Source organism: Capricornis sumatraensis, chromosome 15, assembly GCF_032405125.1.
Source record: "Capricornis sumatraensis isolate serow.1 chromosome 15, serow.2, whole genome shotgun sequence".
In the NCBI taxonomy this organism is placed as follows: Eukaryota; Metazoa; Chordata; class Mammalia; order Artiodactyla; family Bovidae; genus Capricornis; species Capricornis sumatraensis.
Window position 1 is genome coordinate 40,878,957 of NC_091083.1, and position 23,377 is coordinate 40,902,333.

Sequence of the window (23,377 nt, forward strand, 5' to 3'; positions counted from 1 at the left end):
TTGCAGCCCATGCTTTGTCAATAATCTTCCAACCCTGCTGGGTTTTAGGTCAGTGTTTGGTGATGCATTGCAGATCCGAAGTCTATTACCATGCTGCTGTCCATAAAAATCTCTCTTGCATAGCATTTCTTTGACAGGCGTGTACCACTGAAATGTCATCCCCACCATTGGCAATATTTATGGAGCATCACCGGGTGCAGCATGCTCTATCCATTATGTCCTAAAGAGTAAGAGATTCTGGATTCGATGCAATTCCTGGTTACAAAAAGTTTACTATAAATTCAGCAAGAGAGAAGACATTTATTATTCAAATAACCAAAATGAAGGGAAGGAAGGATAAATGGATGAGAAGGATTGTCTGTCTCTAGGTGAATGTATTTGATTGATAGCATTAGTTAAACCTTCAAATAAGAAAGATTTTCAGTGATTAACTTTTTTAAATTAAAAGTCATATTTCATTTTGAAGAACCCAATGCGACAGGCCAAAAAAGAACATGTGAGAAAAATGTCCTCTCTGGTTGGCTATTAGCACAGTGATAGAAACCAATACTTTACCCTGGTGACATCTAATGGTTTAGAAATAGATGAACATCTTTCCCTTCATCTTCATGGACTAATTCTGAAATCACCTCCTGGATAATAAAATCCAAACTGCCTTCAAAGACCTAATCTAAGTTTTTCTTTCATGTGAGCATTGAGACTACCTCATAAGCTGATATTAGCTCAAAGTTTGCTGCTTGTAATCAATGCTCTCTCTATCCAAACCAAAGCACAGTGAAATCCAACACAGTTGAACGTGGAGAGCTCTTCTGAGCCACTGAAGAAATTCCACTAGGACTTCTCGGTGACCCAGACGGTAAAAAATCTGCCTGCAATGCAGGAGACCCAGGTTCGATCCCTAGGTCGGGAAGATCCCCTGGAAAAAGGAACAGCAACCCACTCTAGTATTCTTGCCTGGAGAATCCCATGGACAGAGGAGCCTGGTGGGCTACATCCCATGGGGTCGCAAAGAATCGGACACAACTGAGCGACTAATAATTTCACACTTTCTGAGTCACTGGAGAAATACCACAAAGTTCCGAGTTTTTCTTTTTCTATTCCCCTACCAGGATTATACGAGTTTTCATCATTTAAATTTTCCCCTTCCACTAAAAGAAACAGACACAGTGCAGATTTGGGAGTAATGGAGAGAGTGATATGGATTGCAATAGAGATATATTGGCATAATCATTTCTGCTTTGGAAACTGTTCACCATATTAGGGGGATTTTATGGTCCCCAGGTGGTAATTATTCTTAACAGAGAAAAATTCAGTGGATTATAATGGACAAATGCAGTAGTATATTATTAATTGCTTGGTATGAAATAGATCCCTGAATTGAATCAGTTTTTCTTATCTGTAAAATGCGACTAAACTCCACCCTGAAGGTTTGCCTGAGGTACTAGGATATGCATACAGACTTGATACAGTGGGGCAATTGGTAGGCATCCTCTAAGCGCCAGAAAATGTAACTGTGAAATTCACGGAGAGAATTTCTATAGGATCTAAATCAGAGGTTCTCCACCTAGACAGAAAGTGAGGAAAGTTTATGCCAAAGGGATAAATGAATGTTCCTGCTATTTTTTCTCAGACATCCATTCTCTCATCTGAGCTTTTGAGGTTTGTTATTTCTTAAAAATAAAAAATAAAAAATCTAGGGAATTCCCTGGAGGTTCAGAGGTTAGGACTTACTTGGCACTTTCACTGCCAAGAGTGTGCGTTCAATCTCTGGTTGGGGAAGTAAGATCCCAAAAGCCACACAGCAAGGCCAAATTTTTTCTTTAAAAAATCTCTGCCAGTATAAGACAGAGGGATGTGCCCTTGTAATTACTGACTCCTTTAGCCACAATGAAGTCTAGCGTGTTGTGTTCAGAACCACACACTTTGCTTTGCTCAGGAAAGTGGGAGTTGGGCTGTGGACCATAACTTCACTACATATTTGCTCTGCTGTTTAACTTTCTTCTGTGACCAGTGTTTCCATGACAAATAAGGTAAATACTTTTTACCTGTCCTTTGTTCCCTCAAGGGTTCATTTTCCTCAAGGCATATTCTTTAAAATTAAAACCATATGGACTACAATAGGATACAGGTGGGTACATGATCAAAAGAGAGCTCATTTACCCTCCCTGGAGAATTGAAGGTGTCTTAAAAGAGCCACAGTAGAAGTGCTCGTTATAAGTTAAAGTTCTCTGAACAACATCCCTAACTGTCCTCTGAATCAATTTCCTGTTTTCTCTGCACACCACCATTGCCTTAGTTTTCATCCTTTGCACCTCAGCAATGACCTTCTCATCTTTAAAAAAAAAAAAAAGAAAATATTTTATTGATTAAATAGCACATTCTATTTAAAATCAAAACATTAGCCAAAATAATTTTGAAGCATCAGAAAGCAGATGCAATAGAACAGACTACTGAATCAGCAACACAGAGGATAAATAGAGAACCACTTACAGAATTCAGAACAATTTTTTTGAAGATACATAAAATGTAAATGAAGGCAGCAGACATGAACAGTCTATAAGAGAAGTTTCTGCTGTGAATGATTCTCTTTTTGCTCTCCCAGAAAAACAACTACCATTTTGTCAATTATGTTATGTGTGTGATAATGCTCTAGTGGTTATTTAGGATATCATCATGTTTTAGAGATATATATTAAACAATTTGAGGAAAAATAACATCTATATTTTCCTTTAAACTCATTCACAAAAGTGATTAATCAAATATGGTAAAATATTAACTGTACATGTATACACAACATATTTGTGTATCATTCGTATTTAACAAAAGAATGGTGATGGTTTAGTAGCTAAGTCTTGTCTAACTCTTGAGACCACACGGACTGGAGCCTGCCAGACTCTTCTGTACATGGGATTCTCCAGGCAAGAATACTGGAGTGGATTGCCATTTCCTTCTCCAAACGGAAGAAAACAGACACCCAAATGTCTATTATTAATAGGGTTCTGATGAATAAACCATAGTATACTCACAAAAAATCTAAGTTATGAGAAGCCCTTGACTTTGATAGACTTGAGTGTTGGCCATCTGGGATTCATTCTGTTATTCACTGAATTTGTCTATACTTTTTCAATATTTCCTGTTTTTAAAATAATAAACTGAGCTAAATCGGTTATCCCTCCAGCCTTGCTTGTCCAGCGTATCAGTTATCTATTGCCTAATAATGCCTCATAACAAATCCCAAAATGAATAAGCACCGACATTGCTCACAAGTCTGCAGGTCAGCTGGACAGGTCTGTTCATCTGGCTGCCCGTGCATCCACGGTCGGATGGCAGGTGGGCTGGGGACTGGCCAGCTTAGATTGGCCTCTCACATTTCTGGGGGATGGCTGGCTATCAGCTGGGGTGACCAGCATGAAGGGTTACGGTCTCTCATCATCCAATGGGGCAGCCTGGGCTTGTCCACATGGCACCTGGGCAGTTTCAGGAGAAACAACAGTTGTGGTCCTCTTGGGGGCCAGGCTCATCTCTTCCACCACATCCTTTTGGACAAAACAAGTCATGAGGCCAGACTCAAGAGAGAAATGAGCTTCATCTCTTCATGGAGGAGCAAGAAGACCACACTTCCAGGGGCCTGGACATGGGGGAGCGGAAGAACGGGCTACTCTGGCAACATGACATACCCCTGACTCCTGTCACTTGCCCCCCAGTGACCTCTGTCAGAGGAGGCCAAACCAGCCACCATAGGTGTCCCCCACCCCCACCAACAGCTATTCCCACTTTTGACAGGTCATGTTTTATTCTAGAGGCAAAATGGAGCTACTGAATGTTCTTGAAAGCCTAGGGGCCAGGTGAATATGGATTTGGAAAATGATTTTCCCAACATTCAGGGGAGTGAAGACGTTTGCCTGAGATGATCAGGAAAACAGGACTGAGGGGAAGACATCTGAGGCTGCGGGAATGAAGTCCACAGAGGCCCGGGGCCTGGTAAGAGGCCTGGTATCACCAACAGGGAGCCACAGCCACTTGTAATTAATTGTCATCGCCTAATTTAGCAATGAGCTCCCTGATAGCTCAGTTGGTAAAGGATCCACCTGCAACGCGAGAGACCTGGGTTCAATCCCTGGGCTGGGAAGATCCCTTGGAGAAGGGAAAGGCTACCCACTCCAGTGTTCTGGCCTGGAGAATTCCATGGACTGTGTATCCAGGGGGCTTCCCCGGTGGCTCAGCAGGTAAAGAATCCACCAGCAATGCAGGAGATGCAGATTTGATGCCTGAATTGAGAAGATCCCCTGGAGGAGGAAATGGCTACCCACTCCAGTAGTCTTGCCTGGAGAATTCCAAGGACAGAGGAGCCTGGCAGGCTGGAGTCCACGGGGTCACAAACAGTCAAACGTGTTTCTTCCCAAATGTTCCTGTGGAGGAACCATGACCGGCATCTCCCCATTTAAAAGCCAAATTAAAGACACAGAAGCCTTCAGTGTCTCTAGTCTGCTCAAGAAAGTTTGCACGATTTCGTCCTCCAGGTTTCCATGAGCAGTTTTAGGGCAGAGAAGGTTTGTTCCTGGGTGGGAGGGTGGTGGGGGGTCCAGTCTCAGTCTCACTGCATCAGGGAGCCTTGGTCTCAGACCTGGCCCAGGTCCACTGAGACTCAACTTGGACATTTGCGAAATAGAACAGTGCCTGCCCCCGCAAGGAGTAGAGGCGGTGAGGCCACAGAGGCAGTGAGCACATCACGCTCAGTCCACGGCAGGGGGCTGGTCGTCCTCTCACCCCTCAGAGCTGGGGTCCCTCCGAGGCAATGCTGAGGTCTCCTCCACCACAGTCATTCTGTTCCCGAGGGAATTTGGAGTCCCTGTGGTGTGTAACCTTCATGGAGGCAGAATTTGCTTTTGTTCATGTAGAGAAAGAAAATATATATATTTCAATCCTCAGATGTGATTTTTTTTAATGGACTGATGTGGTAGGTTTGCGTGTCCCAGGAGAATGTAGCAACCAGTCTACACTGCAGAAATCAGGACTTTCTGGGCTATGCAGGCAATAAGCCCCTTCCCCACGTGCCCTCCTGCACCCGCCGTGTAAATAGCAAGCAGGCAGCCCTCACTGCCATCACCTCCACAGGCCAAGCACATGCTGTTCCAGCTGACTTCAAATTTGGCTGCTTCTTGGAGCGTTAGGAGGGCCTTGCAGGGTTGGGGCTGGTGGCTTGCAAGGACATGAACACTAGGCTCCTCCACAGCTGGGAGTCCAAACACACATTCTGATTGACTTCAAGCTTACGCTTGGTTCTGTTGCCATTTAACAAAAGGCCTGCAAACCTAGTGGCTTAAAAGAGAACAAACGCTTGCTTGCTCATCATGCTGTTAACGTAGGTGGGGCACCTGTCTCTCTCCATGTGCTGCTGATGGGGCGATTGGCTGGGTCTGGAGGAAGAAGACCTCCAGGGGCCTCCCCTCAGGTGCTGTCTGGTCATGCTCCCCTCGTGGCCTTGTCCGTGCCCAAGCTCCTCTGCGCACTCCACTGCATCCCGTGGGCCCAAGCCAGCCACCAGGCCACCTTGCTCAGTAGAGGGGAAGTGCTCACAGAAGGGAGAACTGTTTGGATCCCATTGGTCTAATGGAAAAGGTAGCAGAAGGGAGAAGCTTAATGAAATTATGGTGCCTACTGCAGAACTATGTAGCTCCCAGTGCCCCCTGGGCCCCTGCACTAACATGAGCAAACAACTTGCATGCCTTCAGTGATGGGGAACTCACTCCCTCACAACAAAGTCTGTTCTGCCTTTGGACGTATGACAGTGTCTAGAACATGAGCCCTAAGAAGGCCTTGCTCAGAATTGTAAGCTTCAGGCCAGCAAACTTCAGAAAGATGGAACTAATGACTATCCAGGGTTCTTAATCTGGTCAGCCTCAAAGTTTCTGTGGAGCCCTTGAAATTGAATGGGAAATGTTGCCAATGTGTGCTTTTTTGGTTCCCAGAGGAAGGTGGGGGTCTGTAGCACATATCTTAAAGGAGCTGTGCTGTGCTTAGTCGCTCAGCCATGTCCGACTTTTTGCGACCCTATGGACTATAGCCCGCCAGGCTCCTCTGTCCAAAGAGATTCTCCAGGCAAGGATACTGGGGTGGGTTGCCATGCCCTCCTCCACAGGTTCTTCCCAACTCAGGGATCGAACTCCAGTCTCCTGCATTGAAAACAGATTCTTTACCGTCTGAGCCACCAGGGAAGCCCAAGAATACTGGAGTGGGTAGCAGTTCCCTTCTCCAGGGAATCTTCCCGACCCAGGGATTGAACTCAGGTCTCCCGCATTGCAGGCAGATTCTTTACTGTCTGAACCACCAAGGAAGCTTTAAAGGAGGCTAGAATCCAACAAAGGTAAATAATCTTTGTCCCACAGCTGACAGGCAGCATTCACTGCCTGGTGGCCAGAACCAGCCTTGAAAATAAACACTAGCCCACAGTTCTAGCTGTTCAAAAAAAAAAAAACAAAGTCAGGTATTTAGACCAGCACCAATCTGTGAATCTCATGTTCCCTTTTCGCAGAAAGCCTATGACTGCCTTCTGCAGGAAGACACTTTATATTTTAAAGCAGAGATCACCTTTCAAGGTTGAAATGTTCCGAGGAGACTCTTCACAGGCTGGGAGGTGGAAAGGGTGAGAGGAGAGACTCAGACGGAAGAGGCAGTGGCCTGGACTAGCTCCAGGCTAACAGAACCACTCAAAAGCATCAAACTGCTTCAACTGACAATTTAAGAAACCTTCTCCAAGTCGTCTGACCCTCTGTCTGACCCATCTTCACTTCTCTCCGCAGCCACGGGACGAGATGTGCCGGGGAGGTCTCTGCGGCTGCCAACAATAACATCTGCGGGGTGGGCGTGGCCTACGGCTCCAAGGTCGCAGGTAGGCTGGCCCGTCCCTGCCAGACATCCCCAGGAGGCGTCACACCCAGTCTCCGTCTGGCCAGGGCCCGGCAAAAACTCCCAGTGGGGCAAGAGAGCAGGGTTGGTACAATTTAGCAAGGGTGAAAAAAAAATATTTTAATTTAACCTGTATGGTAATATCAGTAAACTTTAAAAATTTTAAGGTGCACAGATCATGAGCCCACAGGTCAATGAAGTTTCTCAAGCCAACCACACACACTTAACCGTCAAGAATCAAAACATTATCAGCACCCCAAAGCCTTCCTTGTGTACCCCTCAGCTGCTGCCCATACACACAGGAACAGTCATGACTCTGGCTTCTAACAGCAAACACGGGTTATTCCCAGTTTTTGAACTTTATGTGAATGGAATTGTCCTGTCTGTACTATTTGTGTATCAGTATCCTTAATATCGTTTAAAAAATTTTATCAAAGTGTAGTTGATTTACAATGTTGTGTTCGTTTCTGATGTATAGCAAAGTGATTTGGTTACACATATGTGTGTGTGTGTGTGTGTGTGTGTGTGCGTGCACCACACATGCATGAGCGCTTAGTTGCTCAGTCGTGTCCAACTCTTTGCGACCCCATGGACTGTAGCCCACCAGGCTCCTCTGTCCACGGGGATTTTCCAGGCAAGAATACTGAAGTGGGTAGACTATCCATTCTCCAGGGGATCTTCCCGACCCAGGAATCCAACCAGGGTCTCCTGCATTGCAGGTGGGGTCTTTACCAGCTGAGCTACCAGGGAAGCCCATATACATATATACACGCATGCATATATTCTTTTTCATATTCTTTTCCATTATGGTTTATTACAAGACACTGAATATAGTTCCCTGTGCTATACAGCAGGACCTTGTTGTTCATCCACTGTATATATGATAGTTTCATCTGCTAATCCCAAACTCCCAGTCCTTCCCCTTCCCAATACCCTCCCCCTTAGTAACCACAAGTCTGTTCTCTACGTCTGCGAACCTGTGTCTATTTCATAAATAAGTTAATTTCTATGGTATTTTCGAGTTCACATATAAGTGATCCCATGTTACACTTACCTTTCTCTTTCTGACTCGTTTCGCTTAGCGTGATAACCTCTAGGTCCACCATGTTGCTGCAGAAGGCACGATTTCATTCTTTTTTATAGCTGAGTAGTAGTCCCGTCTATGTGTATGTCTGTGTATATATATGTATACACCACATCTTTATCCATTCAACTTTCAGTGGACGTTTAGGTTTGTTTCCATGTCTTGGCTATTGTGAATAATGCCTCTATGAACACTGGGGCACCTGCATCTTTTCAGGTTATAGTTTTGTCTGGGTATATGCCCAGGAGTAGGATTGCTCAATCATATGGCAACTCTAGCTTTAGTTGTTTGAGTTTTCGTTTGTTTCCATAATGACTGCACAAATTTACATTCCCGCCCACAGTGGAAGAGGGCTCCCTATATTTTCAAAGTATAGTTTTGTCCACGTATCCATAAGATGTAAATAGAACTCAGATAAAGATGGTAGAAAACGAGGAGGAATGCACAAATTATTGCAAACATACTCCAAACTCTTCAAAATGCTTTTGGTGGCTTGTTTTGTTTGTACCAAGCATCTCATTTTTAAGGGAAAATACTCTACCTAGAAGAATCTTTTTATTAAGTTCTACAGGAAAGATGTTTAACAAATTCCCCTTTATGGGGTCTTTAGAAACTGAGGGTGGCAGTTCACTAGAAACTTAGAAAGCAACACCTTCCCCCTGCCAAAAAAGAAAGGGAGAGAGAAGACGAATGAGGGGATAAGATGCTAGAGAAGGAAGTGGCTCCTCATTCATTCCAAGTTTTGCATCAAATTTGATTCTTAATTTATTCAGGCTGAGTCATCCAACCTTGTTTTTCTTTTTTTACAACCAGCTCTATGTGTGTGTGTGTGTTTTCCTGGTGATTTACTGGAACCATAAACATACTTTGTGCTGACACTTGCATTTCCAGGGACCTAAATAAAGCAAGAGAAACCTATTCAAATCCATCATTAACCTCCTTCAGCACTGTCTGCTAAGATCTGCCTGAGGTGGGTGCTGAATTTCACAGAATACATCCGGAGCATTCTGAAATGTAACTAGGGAGGCTTTGCCCCTCGGGTTTCAGCGATCTGTGTTTGGTGAGCCTCCAAAAAGCTGGCAGCAAAACGTCAGAGGCTGCTATGAGCTCAGGGAAAAATATAGCACCCAATTAATATTTGATAAGCCAGGCTCACAGGTCGGCTACTATCTGAAAGGGGGGAGGGGCGGTTTCCTATTCACAAGACAGGGTGGAAGCAATGGAAAATTTCAAACCTGGATTCCTCACTCACAGGGAGGTTTTCCAAAGAGTTTTAAAATTTTCTTCATGCCCACAGTAACTGGGTTTTTGAACAAGGGATTCTTAAAACTACTTACTGCAAAAATGAAGAGTTGCAATTAGTTCACGGCATTCAGGGATCCACTGGGGTCTGTTTCTCCATCGGCTCCTTTTTCTCTCGTAATTTGTGCTCTGAAAGCATTTGAGTGTTAGTCGATCAGCTGTGTGCAACTCTTTGCAACCCTACTGGGCTGTAGTCCACCCGTCTCCTCTGTCCATGGGATTCTCCAGGCAAGAATACTGGGGTGGGTAGCCATTCCCTTCCCCAGGGGATCTTCCTGACCCAGGGATTGAACCCGGGTCTCCTCCAGTGCAGGCAGATTCTTTCACCATCTGAACCACCAGGGAAACCCCAAAGTACCTAATTCTCTGGCTCTTTTTGTTTGAATTTCTTAAAAGCAAACCTGAGGCAAGGATCTGGGTGCAAGGAATTTATTTAGGAGGCAATCCCGGGAAGCCAGTGAGGGAAAGAGAAAGGAAGATAGTGGGAAGACGGACCAACAGAAGGTGTGTAGGTGAGCTGGGGCTTCAGGGGACTGTGGGGACACCCCCTCAGCATTGCCCTCCCCGAGGGGAGGAGGCTGGGAGTTTAACCATCAACTCCCATCTGTCTTCAGTGGAGAGGTAGGGGTCCTCAGCCATGAACCCCTGGCCTCTCCAGCCTGCAGCTCACATGGACTGAGCTCCATCCCCAAGGCAGAGGACACGCCCCAGGCAAAGACCCCCCCCTCCACTCACCCCAGAGGGGGCCAGCAGGGCCAGGTGGGGTGTGCCAGCCTCTGACTGACCTCCGATCCCCAAGGCAAGTGAGTGCAGCCTGGCACCTCAAAGACAGAACCTGACTGGTGTCTGTGAACCCCGACAGCTCACAGGTCTCACAACAATGCTCTGAAAATCCAGAAACTAAGCCCAGAGCCATTGGGAGGCACTGCAGCCACACAGAGACCCTGAGCAAAGGAGCCGCCTTTTTCCACTCCCTTAACCCAGCTTGGCTCCTTTGTATCCATTCCTATGGGTCCTAAGTGCTCAGAGCCAGGCAGGTCTAGTCCCGTCCTGTGTGCATCTAGACATCCCAGGGACCTCTGGACTCCGCTAGAGGAGCAGAAGGAATACTTGCTGACGAACCCCTAGAGAGGTACTCAGGAATCACAGCAGAAGCAGAATTCTACCTTTCAGACTTGGGGAAACATTTTGCTCATCCTGGCTATCAGTTCCAAAAGTTGGCTGGTTTTCATTCTAAATAAGGAATCAATTCCGAAAGCTGGCTGGTTTTCATTCTAAATGAGCTATCAATTCCAAAAGTTGGCTGGTTTTCATTCGAAGCGAGCTATACCCTCTAGACAATCTTTTCAGGAGCTTTCTGAGCTGGGGTCTGGGGCGCCACCTGGTGGCCAACCAAGATCACCACAAGTCTCAAGGAGTTGAGTTAGCGGGGCAACGTCCCGAAGGACCTCTGTGTGTGCTAAGTTGCTTCAATCGTGTCCAACTCTTTGCGACCCTTTGGACTGTAGGGGCTCTGGCGCTTGCTCTCTACTCTCTCTTTCTCTCTCTCTCTCGTAGTCGCTAAGTCACGTCTGATTCTTGCGACTCCATGGACTGTAGAGTCGTATCTGACTCTTGCGACCCCATGAACTGTAGAGTCGTGTCTGACTCTTGCGACCCCATGAACTGTAGCCTGCCAGGCTACCCGGTCCATGGGATTCTCCAGGCAAGAATATTGAGGTAGACTGTCATTTCCTTGTAGGGGCTCTAAGTTGCCTTATCCTGAAGACCCACTTGCATTTACATAATGATAACAACAATAATAATAGCATTTTGACTCTCAACAAGTCAGGCAGGATGCAAAACCCTTTACTCACTTTACTCTCCTTGCAACTTTATCGCACATTGTTGCGTATTTTATATATGTGTTCCTGCTAAGTCACTTCCGTCATGTCTGACTTTGCATGACTGTGTCATGTCTGACTCTTTGCATGACTCTTTGCCACCCCATGGACTCCTCTGTCAGGCTCCTCTGTCTGTGAGATTCTCCAGGCAAGAATACTGGGATGGATTGCTACCCCGTCCTGCAGGGGATCTTCCCACCCCAGGGATCAAACCTGCATTGCTTAGGTCTCCTGCATTGGCAGACGGGTTCTTCACCACTAGCACCACCTGGTAGAACATGAACATGTTTACTATCTATTATTATCCCTATTGAACACGGGGCCACACAGCTAGTAAACTGTAGAACAATGTAGCACCCAGAGCAGCCTGGGCCCCTGCATTAACATGCATCAACAGCTTGCATGCCCTCAGTGATGGGGAAGTCACTCCCTCACAAGGAAGTCTGTTCTGCCTTTGCGCGTGTGACTCTTAGAAACGTCTTCCTGAAGATGAGCTCTCTCTTTGATTTTTGTTGCCTATTCCATGAACACAGTTGTTTCCACCTCTTCTAGGTAACACTTGGCAGGAAGGGAGGAAAATTCCAATCAGTCCAACTCCTATACATTCTCTGTAACATGCAGACCTGTACATTTGAGATGCCCCAAAGTCTTAGCGCTGTCTCAAAACCTTCAATTCAGTTCAATCACTCAGTCATGTCCGACTCTTTGCAACCCCATGGACTGCAGCGTGCCAGGCCTCCCTGTCCATCACCAACTCCCAGAGCTTGCTCAAACTCACATCCATTGAGTCAGTGATGCTGTCCAACTTCAATTTTTTTTAAGTTTAATTATTTACATTTCCTTATCCACTTATTTACTTTATAAATTTTGAAGAGAAAAGTTAATTTCCATTTTTTAAAATTTTAAACATGGCTGTCTCAGACAGTAAAGAATTTGCCTGCAATGCCAGAGACCCAGGTTCAATAACTGGGTCGGGAAGATCCCCTGGAGAAGGCAGTGGCAACCCACCCCAGTATTCTTGCTTGGAGAATCCCATGAACAGAGAAACCTGGTGGGGCTTCCACCAGGACCCCAAGTTCACGGGGTCCCAAAGAGCCGGACACGACTGAGCGACTAACACAATTATCAAAGTAACTCTTTAAGAAGACAGCCTATTTCTTTCCTTAGTTTTCGCATTTAAACCAATGTTTGGCATCTTCAGTCAAAGGGATCGAGACAAAATAATCAAAATTGAAAAAGTCTTATACGATTTCACAAAGTCCAATAAATGGACATGAAATATAATGAACTCTTCAATTGATATTTCTTGCAAGTTTGTCAGATATTTACTTCTAGGAGTATTAAACATGCTCAAACTGCATCAAGCCTTTTGGGAGATACTGTCTCTTGCCTCCAGTGCCTTCCAGGACTCAGCAGTCATGACCAGGGGGTCTACCAGATGCCAGTCCTGCTGAGGGTGGGAGGATGCAGCCATGAGCCAGCAGACAAGATGCCTGCCTTCACACAGCTTCGAGTCTAAGGGGCAGACCCAGACCAGGAGCAAACAGACACAATAATATCAGATCATGATGCCAGGGGGATGATTCAAGGGTGGGTCCTGTAGCATCACTTCTGCGGAGCCCCTCAGAGCAGCCCCGGGAGGGGGCCAGGCCAGGTGGCATTGGCCTTACCTGCCTTCCTCTGAAGGCAGAGCAGGTAGGCTTATGCACCTGCTGTGGTCTCCGTACAAGCTCACCTTTCATAACAAGAGGAGAGGCAGAGGATTTAGCAGAAATCCTTGGGCTGTGGAGGCCCTAGAGCTCAGGACTGTGATCGAGCAGTGCAGCAGGCAAGAGGCTCAGACTCTGAAAGGGAGGAGGGAAACGCCGGGTCACCACGAGTCATGATGGTGGGGACAGAAATGCTGACGTGCCTGTCATCTTGCCATCACGTCGCATCAGCCAGCAGAGCATTTTGCAGATGCTAGGATGCTGAGTCCTGGCTCCCTGGGCTTCCCTGTTTCTCTCCCTTCCCCCGGCCCGGACTCGGTAGCTCCTAGAGCATTGGACAGAGTCCCTCCCTAAAAACCCTTGGGTCACCCTGAGCCTTGGTCTTGGCCCCTAATGCTGCTGTTGCCTGCAAACATTAATCTGTATCTCATTCAATTCATGCATACCTCATTCCTCCCAGGCTTAATGAGATTAAAAGAATGCCCAGGCCCTGGCCCCTGAATACAAATGAGAACTTGGCTCCCAGCCTGTGGCCATCCCCGCCTAGATGCCAAGCAGTCAGAAGATGAACACACAACAGGCTGGCATTCTGGGCGGCACAAAGGCAGCCAGGGTGGGATGAAGGGGGAAAGAGGCAGAGGACAGGAGCTGCAGAGAGAGGGCAAAGGGCACCAGCTGGTGACAAGATTCAGGGGGGACAGTCCAGGCCCACTTTGGCCGGAGTTGAACTTCTCTCTTTCTGTGGAAGCAGGCTGCTCAGGGCTGGTCATCTGGGCACTGGATGACTTCAAGACCATCTGAGCCTTTTCCTGGCAGTGAATCCCGTCTCCCTACAAAGTCTCCCCCTCCACAAAGTGGATATGACTTAGAAGAAGAAGCTGTGCTATTCAGTTGATTCCGTAAACTGTTGGCCACCTTTGTTAAATAGGTTTTTCTTTTTCCTAATAGGCAGAATATAGTTGGACCAAGAGCAAAATGTGGAATTTTGGATTTTCTATCCCTAGTGAAATGAACCGTAAAACTTAGCTTCTGGAAAGTTCAAACCAAAGACTATGCTTATTCTGTAGGAGATTTTTTTCCAGGAGAAAGAATGTTAACTAATAGTTAATGCTGGCAAAAATGGTGACCTGATTTATGCGTAGAGGATGGAAAAGTCTGGACCTGTTATCTCTGTTTGGGGGAAAATCAACTAAAAGGTGGCCCAGGCACAGTGTTTAGGAAATACATTCCAGATGACCCTGTAATTGGCTTTAAGATAGGTAGCGCTGTTCCCTGCAACTAGAAAGGAAAATCAAGGCAGGCCTCTAACTTTGTTCAACTCTCAGCAGTTAGTTCTCAGGAACTGTCTGTCGATTTTAGGAAGTGGTGCCATGTACACAGGTAGCCAACATACATGACTCTTCCTTCTTTAAGTTGGTGCACACACCACGTTTCAGGCTGGCTCTTGTGTAATAAAGTCCTCGGACCACTGGGGACAAGTAAGAATTGTGGGAAGCCAGGCTCCACCTGTATACAGCTCAGGCCTTCACTCCAAATTCCAGTGAGAAGACTGACCAACACTCACCAACACTCTAGGCTCCTTGACTAGAAACAGTGTATGGAGCAGAGAACAACACTGCTTCCAACAGCCGATATTCTGAGGGTAACGGTGAAGGAACAAAACCCCTTTCCGCTGGCTGCTGCTCAGTGAACCCCCAAGAGGTATTTTTTAAGCAGTCCCAGAGAGGGAGGGTGCTGTGAACCCCAGTTCCCCAGATGCTCAGGCCTGAGAACAGAGGAACTCTTCCTCCAGAGTCCCTGGACACACAGACACACAATCACACAATCAAAGAAAAGCTCCCAGTAGGAAGTCACTCCTTCCAGGCATCTGGGTAGCACAAACTTTACAAAGGTGACCCGGGAGGGAAAGGGGTGTCTTCTGCACCCATTTCAAATATACTTTAGAATTACCTCTTGGACATTTCTGTCACCCCAAAGCCCCTTCTCAGTTACGATGCAACTGAGAGTTCCTCTTAGACCTGACCCTCTTCTGCCCCCTGTCCCCTGATCTCTGCCCTCTGCCCTCAAATATCTGAGAGCAATTGCCTCCCGCCACACTGTCATGCACAATAGGTTTACTTCTCCTTTGAAAGGTGTCCTCCATCAGCCCCCTAGTCCCTGGAGCAAGCTTCCACTTAGAAACTGGCCTCATTTAGGAATTCTAGCAACCTTTGTCAAGGGTATAAAATTGCCTCCCAATAGGAACATGAGAAAAGGGGTGGGTGAGGTGCAAGGAGATGGGGTGGGTGGCTCTCTGCACCTTCCTGACCCCCTGATCACCCCACTGTGTGAGGCTGCACTCAGGGTTGCCCCTCCAGGGCACAGGGACCTGTGGCAGACCCCCCAGCCACAGCCAGGACCTAGCCCCCTTCCCCACCTTGTCTCCTGTGAACCCGCCCACAGTGCTTCCCTGCCCCCGCGTGTCCGCAGGTATCCGGATGCTGGACCAGCCCTTCATGACGGACATCATCGAGGCTTCCTCCATCAGCCACATGCCTCAGCTGATCGACATCTACAGCGCCAGCTGGGGCCCCACCGACAACGGGAAGACGGTGGACGGGCCCCGGGAGCTCACGCTCCAAGCGATGGCGGATGGCGTGAACAAGGTAAGGTCACTCCTGTGTCCTCACGGGAATGGGGCAGAATGGGACCGGGTGGGGTGAGGTGTGTGGGGGTGGGGAATGAGAGGAAGTAATGACGGAGTGGAACAAGGGGCAGGGCGGGGGTGGAGCTGGGAATTGACACCTTGTGCCGTCGCTCAGGTCCTTTGAGAAACAGACCCCAAAATGGGGTTCAAGGTGCAGACTTATTGGAGGAGTCGCCTGTGAAAGACAAAGGGGGGCAATGAGGCCCTTCAGAGGGCGAGGCTACCCTGGCCACTGCAAAGAGGAGTGGGGAACAAGGGTGTCGCAGAGGGGCTGGGCTAGCGCCCCCACCGTACAGGCATAGCTGGAAGCAGCCCCAGGAGAGATGGATCTTTGTGCAAACCAGGGGACTTCAGGGCACAGCAGGGGAGCTGCATCCAGCTGCTCCCTTGGCTGGACTCAGCCATCCGTCCCTGGGATCAGCCCAGGAATGGACAGAGTCACAGAGAAGGGATCAAAGCAGCATCTCAAAGGGAGGCAGCCAGAGCCTTGGGGTCACTGAGCAGGTCAGCAGCCCCTGGGGAGGGGAAGGAGGTGGCCTCTGGGATCTCAGGGCAGAGTCCACTGCTACTTAACATAGCCAGGCACCGGGGCAGAGTCTCCCTGGGTTCAGGCCCCTGGTCTGCTGCTCAGGGTCTGAGTGTCTGTCCGAAGTGACCTGACCTCACAGCGTATCAGTGTGCCTGCCTGTAAAATAGTGACAACGGTGCATTTCTCCTGGGGTCACCATCAGATGTGAGATAGACATGCAAGTGTTGGGCCCTGGGAGGTGCCCTGCAAACCACCAGTTTGTCAGGGTCATTAGGGACCTTTAATCAACTGCCCCCAAACTCCAAGTCATAAAGCAGCAGGTTTCCCTGGGCTTGTGGACTCTGTGGTCCAAGAATTCAGATGGGATCCTGGGGAGAGACTGTCTCCACTCCAATCCCTGGGCCTTGGCTAGAAGGCAGGGGACTGGATCTTCAGACTAGGTGTGTCCACCTGTCCCTGAAAGGGACTGGATTACTCACCTTTGATCCCACTGCAGCCGCTCCTCAGGGCACTTGGTCGTTTTGTCTAAGTCCTCTTAGTCTTTTCCCAGGACTGGACTTGCCCTCGGGTTGATGTGGTGCCCTGTCCCCGCTCTTGGCTGGTCTGAGACGCCACGAAGGTCCCTGACACTGGAATGGCACAGTGCAGTATACAGAGGGGGTTACTGATAGCACTGGGTAGTGGGGTAGGAAGTGATGCCGCTACCCCATCTCAGTCCCCAGACCCTTAGGAGTTTACAGGGTCAGACTTCTGACATATAGACAGCTACTTCGTTATTGAGTTATTTACAGTATGAAGGAGAGAGAAGGCTGCCCATCAAGCCCAGGATCAGGTGACAAGCAGGGACCCAGGGGAACAGACCCCCCTCCCCATCAGACATGGATTTTCACTGAGAAGCATTTTTTTTGAAACCCAGAGGCCAAGAGAGTCAAGGAGGAGGTGACATTTGGCCTCAGTCAGAATTTACAACGCAGATGGGCGCAGTGGGGTACCTCCTAGGGCGGCTCCTGTCATTCTCCAGGAGCTTCTGAATGGCTCCATCACTTCCCCGGGCAGGGGAGTTCTCCCTCTTCCATCTGCGATGTCCCCTGCTGCAATTAAAGAGGCTCTTTCAAGTGTGATCCTTCTGCAAAGCATGCCAAGTACGCCGAAACTTAGAGAAAAAAGATTGTTATGACTTACCGTCAGACAACAGCATGTAAATATTCTACAACGTGGAGACTGGTGAAAAACACACAGCTTCTCATTTGAATCTCCCTCAAACTGTGGGAAAGACTCTTTCCTCATTTCAAGGTGAAAATATTTTTGGACAAGTTTACAGACTTGTGTGAGCAACAGGGTGTTACGCATGAGCACAGCCTTTCTCCCGCTTACTCAGCTGTCTGGTCCAGTCTAAAGGAAAGCACCCTCTGAAAGGTGATCTCTACCTAAACAAATTCCCTGGTGGCTCAGCTGGTAAAGAATCTGCCTGCAATGCAGGAGACCTGGGTCCGATCCCTGGGTTGGGAAGACCTCCTGGAGAAGGGAACGGCTACCCACACCAGTATTCTGGCCTGGAGAATTTAATGGACTCTATAGTCCATGGGGTTGCAAAGAGTAGGACACGACTGAGCGACTTTCACTTGGACCTAAACAAAGGTGTCAGACAATTACCTGTTCCACTAAAGCAGTTCTGATGCTTGTCTTTGAATTTTAGCATCTTGCAGACAGGTTTGTTTCACCAATATCGTAATGATGAAAAGCAAGAAGAGGGACTTACCCGGGGGTTTGGTGGGAGTCTGCAGTGGACGTGGCTTCAATCCCTGGTTGGGGAACTGAGATCCTGTGGGTCGCATAGGGCGGCCAAATGCATAAATAGATTAAAAAATTGTTTTTTTAAAAAGAGGAAACAGAGGATAAGAGAACTTTTCAGGAATGTACCATTTGCCACAAACCACACCACTCCCAATCATATGATACCTTCTTCTCACATGCACATCACCTACCTGGCTCCTTAGGGATTTAAGTCAGTGTTTCCTAAATTTGCTCAGTAAACACTTCAGGGAGGATGCAAGGAGCAGGCAGGGAGGAAGCAAGGAGCAGGCATGAAGGAAGAGAGGGAAGCCTTTCCCCCTTTATTTCCCGTCTTTCCTCCTTATAGTCTACGTGCTGAATTTCTAGTAAAGACATTCTTCGCATTGCATATGAGAGTAGGTGACAGACAGAGATCCCTGAATTATGATAGCCAGGAACTGACTTCTCAGTTCAGGGTAACTCAGACACAGACCCTGAGACAACAGCTGAGTTCAAGTGGTTACTTTGGGAGGTGAATGGGACGCCAGGAGTGAGCGGGGAGGTGTACCGTGGAAGAAAGGGGCCAATAAAGGATTTGTCTTTGAGTCAGCTACCACTGAAGCTGGGACCCAGCTTGGATTAACTGGAGCTTAATCCCACGGGAAAACTGGGAAACTTTGCATAACACACGCCAAAGCTAGCAGTACGGTAGCTGGCAGAAAAGTCAGTGGTTGAGGTGGTTCCCAAGTGGTACCTTCAGCCCAGAGGCAGGTGTGCAAGGCAGCCTTCAGCCTCTTGGGAGAAATCCCTTACACCAAGACCTGACTGCGCTGACATCTGCAGACCCCCAGTGCGCAAGAAGCCATAAGGTAGAAGGACTGTGGGCGACAACCACTACCATCTACCACAATCTCCAGAGTGCAGCTTGGGCAAAGCCTAGTTGAGCTTGGAGTCATCTTTCTCTGGGTAATAAAGGACCAACAAGGTAATGCATTTGTTGGTTAGTAAAGGGTGTAGCCCTTGCAGAGAGACTGATGGAGAACAAAGGGCTGTGGATACAGAGCACAGCATGTGACATCACTCTGACAACCAGAAGAGGAATTCAGAGACCACTGGAGGCTCTCGAATGTGACAACTGACTCACGAACTTCTTTTCACATCTTAAGGAAATGTACCCAGGGCAACCCTGGCCCATCTTTGTCTCTGATGACTATACCCCAACCTCTTATTAATCACACCTCAGGGTTGCTATCAGAGGGAACACCTTAGGAATATTTAAAGATGAAGCAACAGAAAATGTCTGAGGCCCAGATGAGGCAAAGCATTGAGTGCTTATTTCCTGAGCATGGCAAGGAGGGTTGCAAAGAGCACAGACACAGGTCCCAGATCTTGGAACTGAATTGTACATGGGGTCACTTGCAAGACCCTGGCTTGAAAGGCACCCTCCAGGAAGTGGTGGTGGGGTGCGGGCAGGCTTCCCAGGGAGACAGTGATTAATCAGGATGAGCAAGGAGAAGCCTGGTGACCCTGCTGAAATTTAATCAGAGCAGCGGGTGGACATGGAGATGCAAGTGCCGGGCCTCTGGCCACAATGACGCCTCGTGCCAAGGAGCTCTCAGGACTCCTTCCCAAGCCCTGATTAAGGCTCTGAAATGAAGGTTTCAGACAGAGGTTTCCAACTGAGTGGCAGCTGCTGCTGTGTGGAGTGCTTATCACAGTTACAACCCCTCCTTTCATTTCTGAGAAGGAGAAACGGGAGCAAAAGCTGGTGGGTTTCTAGTGACCTTTCCTAAGTGCCAGCCGGCCTCAGATGGAGTGGTCAACAACCCTGGTTGCTCAACGCTTTCTGGGTTTTAGCACTGAGAGCCCCACTTCCTGGGGACTCCCCAGCTCTGGACAAACCAAGGTGGCTACCACTCCCCTTAAATAAGCCTTCTTGATGGTGGTGATTACCTGCACCCAGGGAGAAACCCAACTACCTGCTTCACAGACTGATGTGAATGTCAGCCTTTGACAGCCCCCATGACATCAGAAAGGCTCATCACAGTGTGTCTGGATCTTGTTAGAAAGAGACAGGATGGCCTAGGAGCCTGACCTCCAAGGTGGACGTACAGCAGGAGAAGCCATAGTTAGAGGCAACCGCAGGTGCAGTGAAACGCAGGCTCGAGTGACGGGTACAAGCAGAGGCTACAGTGCCATCCTCGTCTGGCTTTCTTGGGACTCAGATACCCCACCCACTCCTGCTGAACTCCAAGGAACCCATGGGGCACCATGCAGACACTAGGGTCCGGTGGTCTGGCTGCACCTGCCCAGGTGTGGCTTCCTACCCATCACTAGCTGGCCTCTCCCAGTGCCGCTTGTACTTGGGACCTGATAGCACTGTGGGGGCTGTCCCAGGCCCCGTGCACACAGCCCAGATCATGGGGGAAGGTTCTCAGGGGTCTCCAGAGGCTTGGGGGGCTCCTCATCAGCTTACCCATGGTTGGCCTTTCTCCCACTCCTTCCCCAACTCCCACCTTGTACTCACGTGTGCTTCCTGAGGTCACCCCCAAGTCCTGGTCTCAGCAGCTGATTTTGAAGCCACATAAATTGGGACCAGCCACTTCTCCCTATAGGTATGGCCTGCTGTTCTCTGGAAGTTAACCACGCTCCCAGGAGGGGACCACTCATCCATCATCCTCATTTAAAGCACTGTGCGACTTTACCCCACACCCCCAACACTCCATGTACAGAAAGGAAGTGAATAAAGAATGAAAACATAAAACAGCTACACAGAAATATAATTCAGTCCCTGATATTGTGCCAGAGAGGGACTTTCTGAACATCCAAGAGAGCATATTTACCCCCAATAAAGAGTAATAAATATTACTCATAAAACCTTTCAAAATTTCTGCAAGTCTGGTTATTGTCAAAGCTGATCAATAGATACATGGGGATTCATTATACTAGGTACTCTAATTTTTGTGACGCTTAATGTTTTTCAAATTAAAAGGTTTTTATTCACACTAAAAAGAAAAAAAAGGCAATTCAGTAGGTGGTTAAGTTGTCAAGAGTCAGAATATACATCTAGGGAAAAGTGAGAATAGGAACTGTGCTAATATTATACAAATGGCTACTTATGGCTCAGGATAAAATTTTCAGAGACTGCATTATACAGAGGGGTTTTTTGGTTGGGGGGAGCCTGTTTTTGTAGAGCATGCAGGATCCTAGTTCCCCAACCAGGGATGGAACCCTCACCCCCAGCACTGGATGCACAGAGTCCTGAGCCCTGGACCACCAGGGAAGTCCCCAGAGAGTTTTTTAAATGCTATATGTTTTTAATGTTACATCTATATAAACTGAGTGGAACTGAACACGACCAACTGTATCAGTCAGGAGAGGCTCTCTGACGCTGCAATAACAAACAGCCCCCAAAGTTCAGAGGTTTGAAAGCACACAGGTTTTTACTCAATCAGTGACTCATCCATCAGTCAGTAGATGGCTTTGCTCACCACAGTCTCCTGGAGGTCAGAGCTGATAACTGAAACATTGCTGTTTACTGTGCAGAGGGAAGGAAGAGCTCTGTGGGTCTGGCATTGATCAGTAATGGTTCAGAATGTCTTACAGGATCCCATCCAACCACAAGGGGATGCTATCATGGGCCCAGACAGCAGGCAGCTAGAAATACTTGGCAATCAATTCAAAAGCACAATAATGTGCCCAGAAAAACTGCTCAGTGACCCAAGATGTAACCAGTGATCTTGTGAGGAAGCATACAAATGTCAAAGGTATTTATGAGTAGTTTGAATATAATTCTTCCATGAACTGTGAGTACAAAAAAGCAGTACTTGTAAATCAATACATTTTTTATGTTATTTAAATTAGGTGTGAAAAAACAGACTAAAGTAATTAAAGAGAACATTTTCTACAAGTCAAAATGCAGGCAAAATACAAAAGAAAAGAGTATATCTACATATGTGTATGAATACATATGCAATGTTTGATGACAAAAATTTGGTTAAATTCTTTAATATAGGAAGAGCTCTAACAAATCAATTTTTAAAAAGATATGAAAGAAAAGATATGCATAGGACATTATCTTTGGAGACATGGTGCTTTGCTAAGGTATTTATAAAGAATACAAATGAGCAGTAAATGTAGAGAAAGTAAAACTCAACTGATAGTGGAAAAATACAAAACTCAAAACAGTGAGTTTCGTTTTTGTTCACTAAGTTGGCAAAACTATTTTTTTAATGATTCTAAATCTTGACCCAGATGGGCTGAATACTGAGTTCTTCTGTGGTACTGATGAAAATATAGATTATTATTAAACCTTATAAAACCAATAATATGGCACCATGGGTCAAAAATCTTCAAACATTTGGTACTTTTCACTCTACATTCCCTATTTTAAAGACTCTGCTTGAGGAAATAAATAGAAATACAAAGACATATATAGAATCATGTTCACGTCAGCACTTTAAAACTTAGAAACAGCCTTCTATGTATATCTAAGAAAAAGAGTAAGTAAACTATGGAATGGCTATCTAAGAAGACTAATAAAAACTTATGGTATATAATTATGTAAGGAAATGTTAATGTAATTGTAAGTGAGAAATATATTTTAAGCAGGGCCACAAAGATAGATGGATTTTATGATCCCATTTTCATTCTTAAACCTGTTCTTATGCTTTGCATATATATATATATAACTGGCAGAAATCCACCAAATATTACCAGTGATTTTATATTCATGGAAGATTACATAAGATTTTTATTCTCTTCTTCACAGTCTAGATTCCAGTCATTCTACAAAGAATATGATTTTCATAATACAAATACAATGACTTTTTAAGTATATCTGTGTTCTATTAAGATATCAAGGTGACTGGAAAATAAAAATGAGTGTAATTAAGTGTCTGGGAAAAGGCAAACTGTATCAGGCTGGCTTCATCAGTATCTGCAAGCAGATACCACCACTGGGCCAGGGCCTGGTGGGGGCGGTGGAGGGGCACAAGGGAGGGTAGTCATTCCTCCAGGTCACTAGGCATTGGGTAGGATGAAGGGACCAACTCACTTCAGCCTCAAGCTTCTCAGAGCAGGATTGCCACCTCCTGGCACAGGTGATGTGCTGAGAGTACACGGAGCCAATGTACCCGCCTTGAGCTGGAAATTTACGTTAGCCAATGGTAAGCAACTTGTGCCATTATTTTTTTTAATAATAATAAATTTTTATTTTTTTATTTCATTTATTTATTTTAATTGGAGGCTAACTACTTTACAATATTGTATTGGATATTTTTACATTGAAAGTTAAAGCTTGTTGCTGAGCCGTGAAAGACGCTGGGATTCTTGGCCTCTGGAGGAGGGGAATTCAAGCTGGGGCCAGTGACAATGCTTGATCCCTCAGAGCTTTTGTGTAATAGAATTTTATTAAAGTATAAAAGAGATAAAGTTTCTGACATAGACATCAGAAGAGGGCAGAAAGAGTATTCCCCTGCTAGTCTTTAGCCAGATGTTTTATAG

At 46.8% G+C, this 23,377-nt stretch overlaps 1 protein-coding gene across 2 annotated transcripts in view; it reads left to right on the forward strand.

The window, feature by feature from the left end:
* PCSK2 (proprotein convertase subtilisin/kexin type 2) overlaps positions 1–23,377 on the forward strand; it is a 233,311-nt gene that overhangs the window by 188,635 nt on the left and 21,299 nt on the right. For both annotated transcript variants that reach the window (XM_068987288.1, XM_068987289.1), the window contains 2 exons: positions 6,801–6,889; positions 15,354–15,529. In XM_068987288.1, coding sequence (XP_068843389.1) covers positions 6,801–6,889; positions 15,354–15,529 — 265 coding nt within the window. The remainder of the gene's footprint in view (positions 1–6,800; positions 6,890–15,353; positions 15,530–23,377) is intronic.